This window comes from Ceratosolen solmsi, unplaced genomic scaffold (assembly GCF_000503995.2).
Source record: "Ceratosolen solmsi marchali unplaced genomic scaffold, CerSol_1.0 scaffold27, whole genome shotgun sequence".
Classification (NCBI taxonomy): Eukaryota; Metazoa; Arthropoda; class Insecta; order Hymenoptera; family Agaonidae; genus Ceratosolen; species Ceratosolen solmsi.
The window spans coordinates 3,597,169-3,620,040 of NW_011948426.1; the positions used below are offsets into that span (position 1 = coordinate 3,597,169).

Genomic DNA, 22,872 nt, shown 5'->3' on the forward strand with positions numbered 1-22,872 from the left:
GAAGAGCGGAAGTCTGTAAAAATTTCAAAATTATTCGAATCTAAAGTTCATAAAATACTTTATTTTGAACAATTTATTATGAAGAAAATGAAAGTTATAGTCAGTATATATCTGTAAAATTAAGTTGAAATGCGCACATACAAACGCACATACCCGCACATAATTGCAAAGTACGTACCTTCAAAGTTCTCATATAACTTCGTGATGGAGAGAGATGAAAAAAGATCTCCATTAGAATATTCTTCAAAATAATTTGAATAATTTCTTATAAAATATACTTACAAGGACTATCGATTATGTGTACGCTCGCAAAGTATCTAACCACATTGATTTCTAATTAGAATAATATCGTGTTATAAATGATATTTTGATAAAAAAAAAAAAAAAAAAAGAAGATGGAGAGAGAGTGAGAGGGGGAGATATCGAACAAGCATAATCATGAATAATATATATATATATATATATATGTATTCCGTCTTGTGAGTTTATGCTAGAGAAAAAAACATTTAATTAAGTTAAAATATAAAATACTGCATAATTGTTTCGTAAATTATAAAAGCATTAAATGTAGATGGTAAAATTATCGACATAGATGAAGATCAAATTTCATTACAGTTCAAATGTCAAAAGAGAATCTAATAATTAATTTCCTAAAAAGTGTCTGGTCGCAGAAGTATGTAACTCGCACTCGGCTTTTTCTCTCGTCTCCGACTCCATTAGCAATGCAGGAGAATCTTGGCGAAAATACTGACATCCTAGGATGTACTGCATTACATTAGGACACAAAGGCTCACCGCGGGAAAATTGATGCACATCTATTAGAAGTCGGAGTGGGAGCTGCACTGGGATGCCTAAGAATTAGTCAGCCGAGGGTAGGGTCGCGCAAAAAGTGCCCAAGCGAGCCAGCGGAGAAATTGCCCATAGTGGCTTGGACATCAAGAAGGACGGAGATAGAAGGAGGAAGAAGTTTTGAGGACAGCAGAGCCGCCTAAGCTCGCCGTCGTATATACCGCGGAATTCTCCCGCACACTCACACCCAAGGAAATGTGCGTGACTTCGTGAACTTTATTAACCGCCGGTGGGAGGGAGATAGGATGAACTTCCTTGGACCATCTTAGCTATACAAGGACAAGTTACGAGTTTCGGAGCCGCCACTTATATAAGAACAAATTGGTGCACGCGACTCTAGTGAGTCTACACGAGTCGCAGTTGTCATCGTATTATACAGCAGCCGTTGCCACTCCCTCTTATATCTCCTGCCTCTCTCCTCTACTCCCGATGGATATGGACATTCTTCTTGCACTGTCGCAGTCTCCTTCATATTTATTTATCTGTACCGATAGAGCGACTTAATTCACTTACTCTAATACATCGCCTCCTTTTTTCCACATCCGAAATCTCAGAATGTTTATTTGCAGTGTTGTCTGTAAGTAAAATTATATTATCGTTATATTGGGAAATTTTAATAATTTTGACACTTTTATCATGTTCTCCATCATCTTTTATATTGTAAATTCAAATATAACGATTACAGTCGTGTGAATGACCTTTCATAACGGTACATGTAATTCATAGTGATAAACAGGATGAAAGTCTACAAAGAAAATTTCATCCACGAATTTCATTATTAACATAAGATTCCTTTGTTTTAATAATATATTACTGTTTATACGCATATTATATAATATATAAACTTTGTGTTATAATTTAATAATATAAATTGTAATTACATACATAAATTTCTTAATAATAATTTTTAAATTGATTTGTTAATTTTTAATAATGATTCGTAAAATTTATTCCTATACCATCGACAAAATATTGTTTTACCAGAATCTTTTTCACATTTGCTTTCACGATGTTTTTCGCACAGTTATCCTAATTATACAATGCTGCACATTTAAAACAATTAAATGATATTTTGTTTTTAATTCAAATGCTTTTATATAAATACATTTCTTAAACAGTATTAAATTACGAATTATTATCATAAAACTTTACGCATTTTTAGGGGATTCGTATAAGTTTGTGAATATAAAGTGATGTACGTTTGCGAGGAACGTGAAATTGAAGAAAATTTTTATAAGCTTTATAATACCCTAGTAATGCGTAGGAACAAGACAGTTATTCGGTAAATTAACAAATAAATGCTTCATTGTTTGTTCGAAATTTTTGATAAGCAATATAGGAGAGCCGAGTGAGTTTCGAGAAACGTATAATACCATTTTTGCAGTAAAATATCGATAATAACATTGCTCGAGATTTTCACACACGTGTCGACATTTTCATAAAATTATACATCAATAGGTCGCATATGAACAAGCATGAGCACACGGCTACGTCGAGTTGACGTCGAGGCATCGTTAAATACATGTGCGAGCTGAAGTAAATAGCGTACACTTGGCCGTTTAATCTAGCAGCAATGATGTGTGGGTTTTACCAGAAAAGCTCGACGGGAAACATCTCCGTCGATATAAATTGGCAATTATTACGAGGTCTAACTTGCGCGAGTTCATTCGTGGCTGCGCTCGCCCCTGCCTCGACTCTCCTCTCCTCCTCCCCCCTCCCCCGCTAACACTGATTGATCGATTGATATTAATCGTCGGTTGGATGAGCGTCAGAAATGAATTACCTCGTAGCAATATAGCAGTGGTGGGTTAGTAAATGGGCGATTCGATCGCATGACGAATCATTTTTTGTACACAATCGCTGCTCGGGCTTATCCCGTATTCGCGAAGGCTGAAGGTGCGGATGGAAGGCGGCGTAAAGCTCGGAATTTTCAGCTTTCAAATGCGAGGAGTCTGGTGATGGAGTCGAGGGGTAGCCGGCTGCAGCCCCCGTAAGCCTGTCCGCATCCAGTGCCACTCCTGCCAAGGATCTCGGCTTCCTCGTACCGCTTGATCTCGCTCCGTCGGCTCGGATAATCGTCCTCCCCCGAATCTTCGGAAGGCCTGCCAAAATCAAACATAATCGCGAGTGAGTGCGTGACTCGACAGCTCGGGTTTACTTATCGACGACGAACGACGACGAACGACGACGACGACGACGACGACGACGACGACTGACCCGGAGTGTCGTGTATGTTGCCAAGGTCGTTCGAGCGGTATTGATCCAGTGATTGCTCGCGCCGAGTATATTTGCAGCCGCTTTCTACTTACTACTACTACTACTACTACTACTACTACTACTCCCCCGGCTACCCGGCTAGTTTTCGTCGGCGCGCAATTGCCGCATGAGCACAGCCTGGCTCTTTATCGCGATGCTTGTTTGCTCTCGGAAATTTGCTTACTCGTACGTAGTGCGCAATTCGAGCGACTGCCAGGCCGCCGTGTTTCGCGCCTCGCACCAAAATCCGATCCCCGTCATTCTGATTTCATTAGCGCGAAATCTTTAATGGTCGCTTGGGAGGGGACTCGCGCTGCTCTTTGAGCGCGTCTAAACACGCGAGTTCTCTCGCCCGAATGCTTTCCAATGGCAATCGAATTTCCTTTTTCGCCTCGTTTCTTTGAAATCGTGCACAAGTTTGCGAACAATTTGAATACGTAATCAAATCGACGGCTTTATCGCATTTATTTTGTCCTGGATTCGCGCGCACCCAGGCACATTAACATTTCATGGCTGGGTGTTATCAAAAAAAAAAAAATATCTATACTCTCTCGCGATATTAGTCTAATACCTGAATGTTAATTTTTATTTTAAAGTTTTTACCTCCGAAATTCCTTTACGATCAGGGACGATAATTATTCATTATTAATAAGCTTTAGTCCGCGCGTTAATAAAATAGTTTACCGAATGCAATTAGGTTAAAAGCATTGTCGCAATTCAATCGTTATATCGATTAAGTCAGTTATTGAAGTAAGGCTGACGCCTGTAATGAGACGACGAGATGTCAAGTAATGGAAAATGTCTCCCAATTTCGAATTTCGATCAAGATACAGAGAGAGAGAGAGAGAGAGAGAGAGAGAGAGAGAGAGAGAGAGGGAGAGAGAATAATATACTGGTGGAAATATAAGCGTTACTGTAAACAGAGAGAAGATGTTTGAGAAAATAACGGTTTAGAATCGTACCAACTTACTGAAACGTACAACGAAAGAAACAATAAGTGAGTTAGCAATGTAAAATTAATGAAAGCCGCGAGTTGAGCTTAATGAATGGAGGAAAGCGATGCAATTTGCTATGTGTTGATCAGGCATCTGTATGCGCTACTATGGGTGTAAAAGAGTAAATAAGCAAGAGCTATAACATAGGTATCGCCAACACTAGTGCTTGTATAAAATAGTAAATATGCGTCTGTGATATCCAGCGTTTCGTCGCTCCCAATGGTAACTCCCTACGGTTGTACACCTACATTGTACACAAAATGTGGGTGGCTTCGATATATGATTCGATATATGGCTTATGGAGCCGATGAGAATTGCGATGAAGCTGTATCTCAATCCGACATCTGTGAGAATTAGTTTTCACATGCGAGAAACGAAGTAATGAGATCGAATGCTGAACGAGGCTCGATACGGTAAATTTCATATCGCCAAAGCGATTATAATGAGAAACCCTAGTGATTTTTACCGATATCATCAATTGTTTGATATTACTCGACAATATAGTCGAGTTATTTTTTATTTAATTTATTTAATTTATTTAATTTATTATTATTATTATTATCATTATTATTATTATTATTATTATTATTATTATTATTATTATTATTATTATTATTATTTAGGTAGAATTGTTCATTATCAATTATTGCCAACCTCACCATCCTGAGTTCAATAACTAGTTTGGAAAAATAAATTTGAATTCAGTGACCCGAATTTATGCCAAATTTATTAATCATTTTGCTTCAGCCTCGGTATATACTGATTATATTTTACGTATTTTATTCTTTGCTATTTAATCGTTAACTATAATTTATGCCTTTTGATTATGACGGATTTCCGAAATAGATATTAATTAAGAAATAAATATCAAAATTTGAAGTGGTTACACATTTTTCACTTTAATATTAAATATATTATATATTGAATTTACTTATTCGACAAAATGTACCAACTGAAATACATTATATATATATATATTTTTTTTTTTTTAATAAATGACATTTATTCACTTTCCATGTATTTTTCAAGGATACTCAAAGAATACGATAAAAATATTGCTTTGTGTTATTTAAATCATTGAGACTTCTTTTTTTTTTTTTTTTTTTTTTTTTTTTGAAAAATTTTTTTTTTTACTTTATGCCACTCATGTGGCATCAACAATCATTAAAGTTCTGTTAAAAATTTCAAGATATATTTTTATTGTAAATTTAATCACTAAACTATGAATTCCGATGCTTGAGTAATTACGTAAGGGTAGGTAACGATGTATTTGTTTGCACGAGCGTGTAAATTCATTTAATCAAACTGTACTTGGAAATTTGAAGAATAATTAAAATCGAGATAAATTGGGATGAGCGTTTTAAAAATATGACATATTCAAAATCTGCTGTCAAGTAGAAAATTATTCTCATTTACTGTATTACTTCACTACACTAAACTATAGAATTATCGAATAAGTGTTAAAAATTATATTGTAAATCGTACGTCGTGGATGAAAGGACAATATAATTTTAAGAAACTTCGTATATATAAATATAAATTTTTCTATAAGTTATTATTTAAAATTATGAATTTCAGTTACTTTTTAAGTAAAAAACAATGATAATAAGTGTACAATTAATCAATTAACTTACACTTTTTATTTACAAAACGTGTAGGATAACATTAAGTGCAAATTCTTATACTTTTATCTCACCCTCCTCCCTTCCCTTTTAATAAGATGGTTATGAAATTAGAATATATCGAATAGTTTCATAAGTATAACACTCTAAACTTACTACTAACTTTATCTTTTATACTAACGAAGATAATAGTATGAAAGCAAGAAATATGATAATAGAAGCGAGCTTCTAAATGATAATTATATTCAAGTTTCAGAATTTTTTTTTTGTTGCCTTAACGATCAATCTTTTGTACTCGTAAACAAAGTTTACACTAAAAAAAAAAAAAAAAGAAGCATACATAATATTATATGTAATAATAACATACGTGATACATTAAGCAATGTTTAATAATACTTGAAAACTGATTAATGGTGAATTAATGGTCTTTTGCAATTAGCATAAATCGCATGTATAAAAATAAAGTGTAATAAATAAAATGAAGGAAATTAAAAGATAAGAAGGAGAATTATGATAGGACTTAGTAATTCATCAAACGAAATATAAAAGATTCTATTGCTTCACGGCGTTTCCATAGATACGTCAAGAATCACCAATACCCCGATCAAGACACGCTTACTTACGTTAACAGCAAGTGGATGATTTCCTCAACGACGTCTCCGCCGCTCCTGGCAAGAGGCGCTTCGGCCAGCTCGCAAATCGTCCTTAAAACGCACTCCTGCCCGTCACTCCAGCCGTTCCTGCAAAATTCATGCTAAACAGCTTTTCCTCTACTCATATACTTTACATACGCGTGCACATAAGTCCATGAGCCAGTAAATCAATCGAGCACCAAGTCATCTCACTTAGACAGTCACTCGCTGTTTACTTATAGCGATAGATCACAATTTGTCGTTGAATGATTGTTCGCCTACTTTGGTCGATAACGATCGAGCAATGAAATTTCGAGTAAAAATTGACGGCTTATGAAAGTCAAGGGCCTGTTGACGTTGACGTTGAGATCGATAGATTTACGCGAGTAAGAAAGTTAGAGATAGGCGAGGCTAAGAAGAGACTAGTCTATTTAAAATTCCTCCTCATATAGCCGATGCGACATATAGAAGGAGCAAAAGGACTGTAAAAGTAGCGGCTACAAGCGATGTAATATCGAAGCTGTACAGAAGTGCGCATCCATGACACTCGAATCCCCTAGAAACGTAATTGCTTTATGTCCCAATTAATTTACGTTTAAGTTGCCGGTACGACCGTGGCGGTTCTTTCTCCGCTGAGCCATTGATCGTAGCTCTGTCGCGACTCGCAGCTCGATCCTTATATTTATTAATATTTACGAATAAATAGGCCCTGGCGCAGAACATTATTGTTATTAGAACGTCGCCAAAATATCTCCATTGCGAGGTATTTACTCGGAAGGGCCAGTTGTGCGGGTTCGGCCGACTGCACGTGCGCTTTATAGCCAGGATTAATTGTCCCAGACAATGCGAAATTAAACCGTTGCGTCCTTTCTTTTTCCCTCTCCCTACTCCCGCGCAAATCCTCAGCACCGCCCCGGTATCCTACCGTAACCGTCCAAACCACTTCCTCGCCGGCCTTTGTTCTAAGCGAAAGATTCCGCGGTGCACTTGGCTGATTTATAACGCAAATGTTTTACCTTTGAAAAACGTCCGAGTTTAACTTGATTGATGAGGCGATATCGAGCGCTAGTTATTTTAATGAAAATTTCATTGCGAATACTTCTAGATAATTAGTTTTCATTAGAGATAGAACGGGAGAGAGAGAGAGAGAGAGAGAGAGAGAGAGAGAGAGAGAGAGAGAGAGAGAGAATATGTGAATTTTGTGAAAGCGAATTATAATTTTTACCTTAATAAGGACCTTATCGTCACTTACCGATCACTTGCCGCATCGAATTCATCAAAAATACATACACTTTCACACTTAACTTATCGCGCGTTAATTGCGTCGACTCGCGTCCACGGCATTACGCGATTACGCTTAACGTATTGGCGCCCGTCGATAGCTTATTCTCAGCATTAATGCGTCCAAGGGTGGGCTGACCTTCGCTTCGGTATCGACGCTACTTTGCGCATTAATATAAAATACATTGGTCACTTACTTCTCGAGTACATCCTCCAGTACCATATAAATATTCTCCAAACGTAACGGCTGCGCTTGTGGCGATGCCCGTGCGTGCACGACCGTAGGTTCAAATTGGGTCAAGTTCCACGGTAATACGTAATTGAATTGAAAGCCCGAGGAGAACACAATGCTGCCCCTTTTGTTCGTCGCTACTGGCATAGACATCCCTATCGTAAACTGCGCTTAAACAATAACAAAAACAAAAAAAAAACAAAAAAAAAACAAAAAAAAAAATTAAATAAATATACAAAAAGAGGATGAAGAATAAAATTCCATACTTATTAAAAAGCGGTTTTATCCGACAGAAGGAGTGAAAAAAAAATGATAAAGACAATGAAGAAAGAGATGAAATGTTAAAAGCGTTTCGACGATGCTTATTCGATATAGATTAACAATATTCATCTTATATTGATTGTCGGAGAGGCGACGAGTGAAGTCAAATTCAATAATTGAAAAATTCCACCTTCTTCAATTTCATTATGACCAACTGAAATTTCAATCTTTAATTAAATGAAAATTTTTTTAATGCTGGAAAGGTAAATTTACAATACAATTGATTGCGTACATTGCTATTAATTATTATGAGGTGCAATATTAATAAAATTTCAATTTTAAAAGGACAATAATTTTTTGCAAATTATGTTCGATAAACGAACGCTGGCCATCAACATTTACAGATACAATAAACTGAATTTTACATTAATGGGGTGCTTTATTCATGGTTTTTATTCAACTAATCGAAATGAATGTTTGAATACATTAACAATTGAAATTGCTTAAACGTAGTTTAATTGAACCTTGTTTAAGCAGGAATAACGTTAATTATAAATTTTAGCAATTAGTTTGAGGCAAATAATTCGAGTATTATTAATCGTTAGGTACTTTTTAACATATTATATATATATATATATATAATCTATAATAACTTTGATCAAACTCATATAGTACTTATTGTTTAATAAAATGATACAAACGATACATAATTGCATAATTTTATAAACTAAACAATAAAATATTCGTATTATTAATATTTATCGAGTATATATAATTCATTGAAAAACATTATAATTAATTACGTACCATTGGCAGTGCATATAAAATTTATCACACATATTACAAATGCCCCAAATAATCATAATTCATAATGCATAGTTTATTGTATTCTCTTTCGTTGTAGTAGTTACATTTTAATTCAAGTAGAATAATGTTAAAACATTAGCCAATAAACTTTATGGTAAATGACCAGGGACATTGTATTAAGTAACAAAAGACACCGAAATTTAGACCAAAGCCGTAGTCTTACTATCAATCTACCGTTCACGAGAGTCTAAGTACGCTATACATATATAATAAGTAACAGTTGTATTAATGTTTCTATATATATATAAGAAAATGTAAAAGGGCTGATGAGTAAAAGCCAAAGGAACGCACAAACACCTCTTTCATGAAAACTCGTCAAAAATGTCTCGTTATTCATTCGCAGTGAACTGCCGTCTTCCTTAAGGTAAGAACAAAATTTCGACTTTCTAGGGCTTTTCTCTTGCGATCTCCCGTTAAAAAACATGAGAAAAGATTTTCTTATTACAAAGCTGCGCTACGATGAAGTCTGAGGTAGCAGTAACACATTTCAAATTGGAAGTAAACAAATGTCATCTCTAATTGCGGGACTTCTTTTCTTGAAAGAATATGCATTACTCTTCGAATAAGAACATAATAAGATCTATTATTTGTATTCTAGTACTAATGGCGATGAAACTGTATTTACTGTAATTAGTTACCAGGCACGACAATACTTTGTATTGTCGAATTTGTAATTATTTTCTCGCTCCTCCCCCCCCCCCCCCTCCCTTTTTAAAAAAAAATCATTTTTTTCACTTGTGTCTATTTCTCTTCCCCATTAATTTTTTTACCTTTATACATTCGAATTAGCTAAAGTACTTCATCGTGATTTTATATTTTCAATTTTAGTAAATCGGAACATATAAGCAAAATGTAAGAATAATAACTCTTTAATGAATAAATAAAAAATATTATATATATATATATATAGAACAATGTTTTATTTTGTGTGCAGTTCTATTTAGTTAGGAAATTTTACAAAATCCAATGGTAGAGTATTGCTGTTTTAACATGCACGTCACAATCTCTTAACTCACTGATTTAGAATTGAACAAATCACTCATGTCAAATAACGATTCGATACGTAGTAGTAAACGAAGATTAAAATAAAAAAAATTTAATTATCGTCCCGTTAAAATATCGTTAAAATATTTTACAAATATTTCTATATGAAATAATGCGATCATCTGTAATATAATAGATAGAATGTTAAGATACAGTAAGGTTGAAAGTTAACTGAGAATGTCAATCTTATTCGAGTGAAAAATATTAAATATTTCATTAGATTGTGGAGAAATCGGTTGTCGCTCGATTAGCATTAGTAATGAGCGGCCTTTATCGAGATAAAAACTAAACTAGATATATATTTATTATATAGGAATCAAATATATTGCATGAAATCAAATCAAATTGCAATCGCAAAGCGCATAGTATTGCATCCGCATGCAATATCCTGGACTGTAATTTGTCATTGCTGGTTATGTTATAGAGAGCCGCGGTATGAAGTACTTTCCAGCAAATATTTGACGCCAATTTCATGAAGGTAAATGAAGAAAAGAGACGAAAAGACTAGAAATCGATGAGAGGCATTTGAAGCAATCACCGGCTATACCTGAAAGACGGTGGACTGCGGATAGAGAAGCACTAGCCCGTCTCCGTTTCCCAGAAGTGGATGGATCGCCTCGAGGAGTAGCGGTAACAACACGAACCAAGTGCGTAACATCGTGAACAATACGCAGTCGTAGTAGCGCCGTCGGTTTTTCTTCATTCGAAGGCAGCGTTGGTGGTGGTGGTGGTGGTGGTGGTGGTGGTGGTGGTGTCGTCGTCGTCGTCGTCGTCGTCGGAGGCGGCGGCGGCGGCGGCGGCGAGAGAGGCGGCTGCGTCAGTAGTGTCAGCGGTGTGAAACGTCTGTGGACCAATAGTGGCTTGCGTGCTGTGCCCATCTAGCGGCTAAATTAAATTTCATCGCGCGTGATTTCTTCCCTACCGTTAATGAGGTTAACAAATTTTTTTCCCTCGCGTGTGCAACTCTGCAATTTTTTGCCGCTCGGAGCATTGGCCTCGAAAAAAATCTTACGCCTCGTTAAATACGCCGCGCGCTGGCATCCGCTTGATCGTTACGTCGAATTCGCCGTTGAATCAACCCACTACACCCCATTCCAAATCTGATTTTACCGATCTAGATTTCGTAGTGCGACTGCTCCGTCATTTCAAGCCATCCGCCGCTACACACTTTTCTCGGCGATGCGTTGACCGACATCCGCTTCTTACGCCAACTCCACGGCAATCGTTCAGCTTCGAAACACACAGGATTTTGGTTTGAATGTGCTTTGAGCAGTCGTTATTAAAAATTACACGAATAATACAGCGATTATTGGATATATAGAAAAGGATATGGATAACAATACGAATAATTGGATTTGCGCATTTAGGGCACCGAAAGAATGATTGGCACTAGTCGCCGTACCGACGAAGCTCTTTATTTAGCTGGCTGCGTCACATCGAGAGTGGAGATCGCATTCGAGTAGACGCGAGATATCGCAAAACTTTTATGCCCAACGTTATCAAGATAAAGTCGACGAGCGGACAGGTTAAGGATAAATAAAAGGACGGTCTCGCTCGTGATTGGCGTCGCAGCTTTTCACACGCAGACAATTTTTGATAAAACGACAAGCCCGGACTATAGAATGTCCTGGATATATAAAACGTAACGTCGCTCTAATTTTATACTCATTGAATAAATGAGTAAAATTCTAAATTCGCCGGCTGAGAGCAACCGTGTTGCTTTCAATTATTTCATAGGTAGCGGTCGATATACGCAGCTGCCGATAGTTCCGCCGCCGATACAATTACGTCGCGTAGCTCGTGCTAACTGCTCGCTTTACAGGCTGCCTTTAGGCTTTACTTACCTAGCCCTTTGCCAATGAAAGTCAAAGATCGTAGTGCTGCATTTAATCCAACTTGTCATTTAACCTTCATCTAGGGCTCATCTGATAAAGCTTTCATTAGGACGTTTATTCGGTTGCAAAGTACATTATATATTGATTAGCAAACTTTATTAATTATGTGTGCATAAATGTCTCGAAACTGGGACTCTTTGTTTATTATCTTTTCAGCCACTGACGTTCCGATAATACGAGAGAGGATAATTTTACCGTATGAGCATTGTTAATTCATAAATATTCATAAGTTACATTGGTCGTATTTATAAGCTACATTTGTGCTTCGATTATATCATCAAATTTTCTACAACACGAGGCGCTATTTTAATAAGCGGATTAAAGCAATCGCAATGATTGAAAATATCGCACGAGATAGATAGGTAGATAGATAGATAGAGATAGATAGAGATAGAGCGGGAGGGTGGGGAGGGTGTAGCGATGCTTGATATAAATGGAAAAGGAAGGCATTGGGAGGAGGAGGACTTCTCTCATTTCCTTTTAAATTTCCGTGTGGCAACCGGAGGGCGGAAGTAAATCAGGATGCTTGTTATTCGCTAGCAATCGTTGCAAGCTTGTCGTCGACTGAAATGATCCTCCGCAGATGTTCAATTGAAACGGAAACTTCGAATTGCCGTTTGGAATATCTAATATCGTTCGCTTCAATTTTTGCTTTCTTCCTTGTATGTTAAAAGCAGCCGACTTGGGAGCCCATTCGCGGATTAGCGATCAGGTTCCGATTATGATTATGTAATACCACTAGTCCCGGCGTCCTGCCTTGTTTACCATTATTAAAACGTACACAATGAATTATAGTCGTCAGATAGTCTCAAGCAGTTTATTTGAATTACAAGTATTTAGGTAAGCAAGCGAACTTTGCTAATGCCTTTGGTATGTTAACTCCCACATTGGTATGTGGTTGGTTTATATGTCTAACCCCGTTCTTTAGCTATGACCCAACTTGTATCGGCTTCCCCTAATCACATATTTCCACTCTAACTTTCGCTATAACTTTTATTTATATCGCCAATGTGCGAAGACTTTTGCAAAACCGTGATAAATAATTATTTTGAGAAAATACTTTGTCAAATGAATAGTTATGCACGAATTCGTGTCTTTTTAGGTAAATAATTACCGTACTTGGATATTCAATAATTAAATAGACCATTGACAAATAATGTTGAAAGTGTATTTGAAATTCGAGAGCCAAGTAATTTAACAACGTAAATCTACAATCTAATAATGTAAAATCTCCAAAAACAATAATCACTATTTAAATTTTAATATACTATGTTTTTACATATAAATGAGCTAGTTTAATTGCATGGGATTACAAATTATCTCTTACATTTACAAATTTAAATATAATTAGCTACTTTCTTATGTAATATCTAATATTAATTCTAGGAATAATTTATACAACAATTAAACAATATAGAATAAAACACCAATTGTTTTTTTAATAAATCAAAATTTGTTTCATCCATATATTTCATTGCCTACGTACGTCTATTACATTTTATTAAAATGTATCATTAAATCGATAAGAAATTTAAAGTAAAGGATATAATTATTCATTGGTAATAGTTATTATTTATAGGGGAAAAAAAAATTAATAATAATAACTCTTGAATAGCGTATTCACTAAAAGCTTAATAATATAAACGATATTTACGTATAATGAAATAAAATATATAATGTTAAATGAAAACAATCTTTACGAAAAAATGATGGATAATAATTTTCAAATTGATTATCCTTTTACATAAGTTCTTAAAAATTAAGTAATGTAAAAAAAGTGCTAAGCATTTTGATAAAAAAAATGATCGCCACAATAAAGTATTTAAAGTATTAAACGATTATGTGTAAATTTACTTCTATGAAATTGATTGGAGACAATTGAATTGTAGTATTTAGGAACATAAGTAGGGCAGGGAACGTAGCGATGAAAGGGAACCGATTTGTGTTATATATATATATATATATATATATATATATATATATATATATATACATAATAGGTCTTAAAAGTTTCTTAGAAAGTGCATGTAGCAGTGCATCGATGGGACGAAGAAAGGAGGCTGAAGGACTCGCAATTGAAAGCGCAGTTGAAAGTCGAAAGGTCGAAGAAACAGAGCAAAACTGTCCGACACTCTTGGCTTATGTCAGCCAAATGGCGATTCAATCCTTTTAACATGGATCGACGAGTGTGCGAGGGAAGCATAAGGGGATAGGAAATTTCAAGTGACGGGAAATCGATAGTCCCACACTTTTGCCAAAACCCTCGTTCACCGGAAGGCGGTAATTAGTGGTCGAGCTCGTTAAAATGCGCGACAATTCATTCTCATTGCAGCCAAGAAGCGATAATAGCCAGCCGATTATTATCCACGAATCAGCTTGTTTTTGCATGCCTTGATGCTCGTTTCGGATTCGCCCATCCGCTTCAAGAATTAATTTATCTCGAGGATCGAGCCTTTTGATACGTGAACACGGCAAACTCGAGCTTTCCTTGATTTTGTATTGCGAATTTCGGCCTCTCCTTCTAAGCTGTCTTATTTGCAAATCCGTTGCTTTCTCACTCGCTCTCAGGCCAATGAATTCAGCGCTCAATTATACACTAGAACTCGGGAAACACTCTCACGAGCCGCATTTTTACATCTCTGCCATTTTCCCGCCTGACTTAAAAATAGTTGGTTTACATCGAGAATGATTTTCAAAAAATTTGCACAAATTACCAACTAATAGAGCTTACTCTATCACTGGTAGTATTTAGTTTATGATTATTATGTTGCTTATTATTAATTAATTAATTATTAGTTTGGAGCTGATAGACACTTTAAACTTACAATAGAATTACTTTACGAATTCTGATCGAATTAATCATTAATGCGCTTATTTCATATTTAAAATTTTCCTTAATTATTCAACAGTCATTATGATAATTGACGTTCATAAATCAAATAGTGATTACGTGAAAATGTAAAAAATGTAAAGACTTGAAAAATTTTACGAAAAAAACTTAATATTATACGTAAAGGGATTCCTTTTTGAAAAGAAAAATATTCTTAACACTAATAGAAATTTAACCTTAAATTTCATTATAAAAATCTATCAAGTCACCAATAATCATTCAGACTTCATTAGTTTCTTAAATAATAACATTGTTTACTTATTAATTCACATATATATATTTATTGTTTATTATGGAAATTGTATTACAATTTATTGAAAAAATATTTGCATAATAATCAATTATTAAGCGAGGGATTTATTCAATTTCTATATAACAATTTTAACCTGGAATACGCGAAGATGCATTTTAGTCTAAACTCATCAGAGATAGATAAATATTTTTATAACCTTAAATGATCAAAGTAATGGATTACAAATAAATCTAATTAGATACAATTGGTATTATCAATGAGAATTTATGGTACGCTATAGTAATATACGATTACATGTGTAATTTAAGACAGATTATTGATAATAAAAACCATTTTCGAAATAAATTTGATGAAAACTATGATGAATATTGTATATTGAAAATTACTTTAGAAATAATATATTCGGAAGTATAATTCAATTTATAAGAAATATATTGTTTATTGCAATTTTTTTTATAGAGATATTATTTTAATGTATAAATTAAATATGAAACCCAAGTAAAAAGGATTTTTATAAATTGCATTTAGAATGACGACAATGTAATTTTTCATATCTTATTATAATCATAAGAATTTTAATTAAAAAAGAATGCACATCATAATTATATTTAATTTCACAATTTTCTTATATTTTTAAATATTTTATTATTTATTTAGACACGTAAATTACACTAGTATTATTATCCATAATCAAAAAGATCAATGTCAATCATATAAAAAGAATATTAAAATTTATTTAAGAAATGAATGAATATTGTGATTCCATAATTAAAATTACTCTATTATTTTCAATCGAATATAATTTTAACATTGTTTTTAATTAGAATGGTATACATAAAAGTATATATGGGCGAACATAACTTTAAAATACGAAATTTACAAAAATATGAATAAATTCTTTGTGAAAAAATCGCGTACATGTGAAACATTTCATGTAAAAATTGATTATAATCAGACTGATAATGACTGAAATTGCAAAATTTATGTTTTTGTATTTTGATATTTATTTATTACTTGATAAATAATCTTGTAAGTATGATTTTATATTATATATTAACTGTAATTTAATATTTTTTATTTGTTATGATATAATGACAAACATTATTATTAATAAAAATAAGATTCTTAACTTAATTATACGACAATTGCACGTTTCAAGTATTTGGCTTTTAATAATGCTGAGTTAATCTTTTGTGTTACATTAAAAGTTTAATTATTACAGGTCCAATATAGTCACCACTCATTCGATAAATTATAGAGAAAAATGAAATGTAAACAATTGTCGTGTTTTTACTGACAATAATATTTCATGGTTTCTATAATCACTACTATAATAGTCTTTAAGAAATTAGTTAAACTAAATTACATGCGAATAATTGCTTATAACACTGTTAATTCAAATAAAGTACAATACTCTTGTCAATATTTTATGATTAATTCTGTATGCATTTGTCTCATATGTATTTAGAATTTAATAGATAAAAGAAAAGATTAGGCGACAGAGAGATAAGTAATACATATAATGATTAAGTTATACAGTAGGAATATAAATACAAAATTAGATATAAATTAGATGTATATATTATATATTATATAATATATAATATAAATTATATAATATAAATTAGATAAAATATAAATTAGATAGATGGAAGTTAAATGTACACAAACATATATTTACCGATGCAAGGACAACAGACAAAAAACCGCTAAATAATTTTATCATTTTTACATGCTATAGATATAAATATCCAACCCTTAACATAAAAAATTGTTTTTTTTTTTTCATTTAATTTTTTCGTTTTATGGAAAATATAATGAAAATATAACATTCACGCTTATGAGTATCGTTTTATAAATTAATAATACGCATTTCGCATTTCGTATAATGAACTTAATAATCTTGATATAAGCATTTAACAGGACAATAATTTATTAAGACATAAAGCAAAATGAAATAATTATCGCTGTATTATTGTAGGCAAATAATTTTACTGTTCACGCTCAACGTATTTCAAGACACCATATCATCTATCAGCATTTCAGTCACGTACACAGATAAAAAGTTTATCGCTCGTGTTCATCTTCATTCTCATACAGATTATCAAGTTTCTAACACATAAAGGGAAACATCCCCAAAAATCAATTTGTGAAAGTTTCTATTTAATTCTATTCAGACGAAATAGTTGGTTCAACCATCTTTGAGATTGTTGAGTATAATAGCTGATAAACAAGTGAAATCAATAATTTTTGCAATATCCACTCTTGTACATTAAAAATAAACTTTGAGCCATCAATTCAAGATAAGTGCACGCTCTAAATACTCTAAAAATCCGAGTCTCATTTAAATTCGACCCCGTGTAAAAAGCTTTCACCACCTCTTCCATTGAATTGAGGCAGAGGTTGCCAAAATATTCAAAATAATGAAGCGTAAAAAGAAGCGGAGGGAGGATGAAATTCAAATGCTGCTTTCGAGCGTGGAAAACCACAGAGCGGAGTGAGTAGCCGTAATTTCGGATTCCTCAACTGAATGTAGTACTATCCTTATCCGTAAATCCTTATTCCGACTTTTAGGCAAATGAAAGCCTGAACGCGAGGACGCAACGCGGAAATGAAAACTTAGCGCGAACGCGACCTCTCTCTCTCTCTCTCTCTCTCTCTCTCTCTCTCTCTTACTTTTCACCCAACGTGTGCAAGCGAGAGAACAAGCAGTGAAGGAACTTTCTGTCTCCGTTCCGGGCTTCGTGTTAAGCTTCTGTGTATTATTCGCATAGAACAACATGTGGGCTTTCGTTAGCTCATGCAATTTACTAAAAACCATGGACATCTGACTAATTTCCTCTTGGACGCAATATTAGACTCTTCCATTCTTTATTATTTGCCCTTACTAAGGTTTGGTCGAGGGATTTAATATTACGAACTCGTGACGATAAATCGATACACAAAACGAATATTCGATTATTAATATGAAAATTAACTGTCACTTTAATAGAGCTTTTTGTTTTTTTCATCAAGAATTCGTTTCTGCAGTATATAATAGATGGACAATATAAACTTAAAGGCAATAAGGAATGTTAAATCGTTACATTCTAGAAAAGAAATAATTCATTCATAATTTTCCATACATTTGAAATTGTCATTAACAAAAACCACTGTTCTTACCATTTATTCAACTTATTTAAATATATATAGTTTATTGTACCATACAAATTGCGGTATAATGCTGATTTGAGTCATTTTCATGTTTGCAAATATTTTCAAATTGGTTAATTGCAGTTTATTCATACTTTTTACATCTTGCATAGTTGCGTACGATTAGTACTGTATATTTTGTGAAAATATGAACGTATGACTTTCCGCCACGTGGTATAGAAGTTAACCCCATAAAACTATACAGGATTAATAATAAATACTACTAATAAAACATACTACTCCTGCCGTTTTAATCCTGGCATATTTAATTATTTATACATGCTATACAAATGAAGTGAAATGAAAATTTCTGTAATATAATTTAATGTACGGGCCTTATGTTAGAGACTTACTCTTATTAATAAGTGAAACAATATAGTTTAATAGTACTTTATTATTCTTGGCATATACATTATAAAATCGCTTACTACAAATCGTTCATTAAAAACAATTAAAATGATTGACAAAGATAATAAATTTTGATTAGACCTATTAAAAAATGCAGCATTGTATAAAATAATTGTTTATATTTGTTTTTCAAACTAGATACTATCGATACGTTACGAATGAAAAATTAATATTTTCTAAATTAACTGATATTGCAAGTACTATGACGTTGAGTGTATGATGTTGACACAGGCAAATTTTATCAAGTGAGTTGAATAAAAATGAGTTCAGTTGAGATTGTAAAATTTCATAAAAAGTAAGAAACTATGCACATTCTAAATATCTACTATTAAACATAACCTGAAAATATAAATAATAAACATAACCCTTAAATATTACCTTGGCAATTCTGTAATTTCTTTTATACATTCGTAATTAATGCCTAGAGAATATCTATAATATCTATTTATCAACTCTTAAATTAGGTAATATATATTGTAACATAACTAAAAGGAAAGCTATTTTTCCCTTGATTTTTTTCTTCAATTTAACTATTTAACTATTAATATTTAGGTTTAATAAAAGTCATTTATTGGCAAATTAAATTCAATATTAAATGCTCGTAAAATTATAAGTCTCAAATAAATGTATCATACATCTTATGTTTATACGTCACGTACTTACCTACTTTAAGGATTTTTTTTTTTTAATAGCTATTAAGAAATTTAGTTTAATGTATTTTATTGAAACTTGGTAATGCAATTTGTTGCTTGAATTAATTAAAATATTCTCAATTAGTAAAGAATAAAGATTTTTATATACGGAGAAATTGTACTTTTAATTAATAAATATAGTTTTAATTATATTTTCAAACATTACAGCTTCATAACAATACACAAAAAGTAACTCGTATTATCTTATGAGAATCTGTGATGGTGGAAAGGTATTAGTGAAAGTAACGAATTTGGTATAGACTAATATGCTCGGCTTTCAAACTTAAAAATATATTATTAAGTTACAATTACTTTTAACAACTTTTCTTTTATATAACTTTATGTTTGCCGAACTTCATAGTATTTTACGTTATCAAGAGAATAAAAACGAAAACAAAAAAAAAACAAAAAAAAAAAAGGAAAACAAAAAAAAGACAGTACGTCAGCTAAAATCCATATGCCTTAGATACGCAGTTTCACGCCTGAATTGTTTGTAGTATGAATCACAAAAAATTGTTCTTCTTTACTTATTCTGAAATTTACATATTTTCAGGGTACTAATATTAGTAGCTAACGTAAACTATGTAAGAAGTATAATATTTTCAATGCTATTCCTAACTGAAACTAAATTTAATTTTCTAAACAATAATTTCGATTCTTTTTATAATTTCAAAAATCATTTCTAAATTTCTTAAATGATATACATATACATATGTATATACTTATTGATATGTTATTTTATTGTAAACTTAAGTATATGTATGGATATTGAAAAAAATTGTGTAACGATATTTTTTACAATGCACTGCTCTAGTAAATTCAAAATAAATTTACTAAGGTATATGCAAACATAATTTGAATTTAAATCATAAACTCAAGATTTCATTGAGATTACTGAAGTATTTGAGAAACGTTGCTAGTTCAATATTAAAAATAATTCTAACTTTGTACGTCATAGAATTTGTGAGAATGTTACGATGCATTCTTGACGCATAACAATGCTTATTGAGATTTAGTGTAAAACTAACACAGTAAACTGTTATTGAAATCAACCGCATGAAATTTTGGTTAAAGAAAGTACCAGAAACTTTAATTAAATTCTAATTTGATAAATCGGTGGAACCTTACATTAGGTAGTGGTTTCAACATATTTAGATTTATTTGTCAGGAGCGATAAAACGTCTGTGTGACGTAAGTGATTTGCAATATAAATGTTTATAAATCGAGAAGGATAGACACTTTAATTTTCTCAATCATGAAGATTGCAAATAATTTTTAAGTACCAAAAAGAACAATAATACACTCTGTGAGGTAATTGTATTGCGTTGGCGAGAATTTACGAAATTTTACAAACTCACATTATCGTTTCACACGTTACTCCTTGAATTATTTATTATTTAATTGATTGATTTCCATTAATACATAATGCATATATATATATATATATATATATATATATATATATATATATATAAGAGAATGGATCAATTTATTGATAATTACAAGTAACGTTTTAAAATTAATTGTGTCTACTTTAATATCAATATAATAATATTAATTTTGCTTGGAATTGTACATCTTTTATAAAAGAAATTACTTTGTTAGGTAGAGTCGGATGGATAAAAGGAAAAAGCCGTCTCGAAGGAGAATTGGATTGCATAAAATCGAATTATTTTTATTGTAAATACATTTAATTCAATGCCCTATACATTATTTATTTTAAGTGAAAAATTTATAAAAAATATAGGTAAAAGCGAATGCGCTGCCTTTGTACAATTATGGCGCTAATAATACTTATGAACTCGACACTTCATAAGGATTATCGGCAATTAAGGGACTACGATTTACAAGAGAACCACATAAAATCGTAGTAAATTTGTTATTATGGCTCTGTAGGAACTAATGAATGTTAAAGTTAGTAAGTGAGTTAAAGGAAGTGACGGCGAGAGAGCAGGGAGATGGAAACGCCCGCGTCGGATGAAAGAGCGGGTGAACTACTTGAAAAGGATGGCACAGAAGGAGTGGAAAAACAGTGGGGAATCGTAGGCAGGGCAGCTGTGGTGGGGGACCTCGATCGGATGCCGTAGAACGAGCGTATTTACGTAGATACTCAAAGCGGGAAGGACGACTGGTTCGGGGCCACCCCTGGCTGTGAAGATGATGATGGGGTTTTGGGGAGTGTTGGGTTAGGGTTGTGGGTTGGGGGTTCGGTGGGGGAGGGTAGGAGAGACTTTGATGGAGCCATCGACGAAGCAGCGTTCATTCTAGGCTCTCCGGTAACAGTAGGCTCCGCACACTGGAAAACAGATCGAGAAAGCTCGTTCGACACTCCGGGTACAGGGCGTGGCAGTTATCGCCGACTCGGGCGCCCAGCCGCTCCGCAGCCTCGTACTCGCGGTCCCGGTACTCCTCGTGCCGCTCCAGGGTACTCGAGGGCCTGCAACACATTTCGTCACACGCCCTCGTCAGCGGCTCTCCTCGCCGCTCGCGCTCTTTGCGCCATGGCGCCTCTCTCGCTTCCATGCGCATCTCCGTGCGGCAATCGATACGGGAGCTCGCACATAGCCACGCGGTACTATACTTACGAGAGGAAGGTCTGAAGGAGCCGCTGCAGAAGGCCCTCGCGGTGCTCGAAGGGCATGCTCGCGGCCTCGCAGATGGCGCGGAGGACGCAGGAGCGACCATCGCCGAGGCCATAGAGCTCGAGGAGCTTCGCGAGCCTCTCGTACAAACTCCAGCGACTTGTTCTCGGGGGCTCCTCCCGCCCGTACACCACGCCCGGCTCCGTCAGCTCGCTCGCGTTACTCGGTAGAGCGTAGATCAGCTTAGTGAACGCCCCGACGATGACGCTCTCGCGCTCCAGCTGCAGTGGCGTGCCGATCCCGAAGATAAGCTGCAACGTCATCGGCGCTATCAGTCCTGGTGCGCTCATCGCATCGGGCCGATGTGGCCTACAGGATCTTAACAATGATCTCACCCTCTCCCTCCCGCCCTTTCTCAATCTCGCTCTCCATCTCTCTCCATCTCCCCCCCCCCACCCGCCCCATTCGCCTATCTATCTATCTCCGTCACTCTTATTTTCTTCTCGCTGCGAGACGTGCCACACCCGACTCTAAATCAGCCTTGATAAATGTTCCTTAATCACGGGACGCGTACTTTAGTCGCCACGGTCATTTGCACGGGAAATTATCGCAGCCTCGCGGCGATAGGAAGTTTTTGAATTTAAAAGAACGGCTACGATACCTCGATTCGCTACAATGAATCATCGAGAAAAGAACGTCGGCTCGTGAATTATGGAGCAGCAGTTCTTAAATGAAATATTTATTAAAAAAAAAAACAAAAAAAAAAAAAAAAAAAAAAAAAAAAAAAGAGAAAGAATGAAAGAAAAAGAAAAGTAATGTGAGAGGAGGGTTGACTGGCTCATAGACGGCTAGCCTTTAAATGAGTCGTCGTCGTTTCAAAGGAAAATATTTGCACTTTTCAAATAATCGTTTATTCGAGTT

The 22,872-nt window shown here is 34.1% G+C and overlaps 2 protein-coding genes across 2 annotated transcripts; both read right to left on the bottom strand.

Annotated features, from left to right (window-relative positions):
- Positions 1-2,680: 2,680 nt before the first annotated feature.
- LOC105363170 (uncharacterized) lies at positions 2,681-10,731 on the bottom strand. The gene is made up of 4 exons (XM_011500791.1): positions 10,587-10,731; positions 7,833-8,032; positions 6,346-6,462; positions 2,681-2,951 (listed from the first exon to the last, which is right to left on the bottom strand). Exons 1-4 carry the CDS (start codon positions 10,695-10,697, stop codon positions 2,780-2,782), a joined length of 600 nt encoding a protein of 199 aa, XP_011499093.1. The 5' UTR covers positions 10,698-10,731; the 3' UTR covers positions 2,681-2,779.
- A 10,858-nt stretch (positions 10,732-21,589) lies between these two features.
- LOC105363329 (uncharacterized) lies at positions 21,590-22,301 on the bottom strand. Its single transcript, XM_011500997.1, has 2 exons — positions 21,955-22,301; positions 21,590-21,806 (listed from the first exon to the last, which is right to left on the bottom strand). The coding sequence occupies exons 1-2, from the start codon at positions 22,299-22,301 to the stop codon at positions 21,629-21,631; spliced, it is 525 nt and encodes a 174-aa protein (XP_011499299.1). The 3' UTR covers positions 21,590-21,628.
- Between the last annotated feature and the right edge of the window lie 571 nt (positions 22,302-22,872).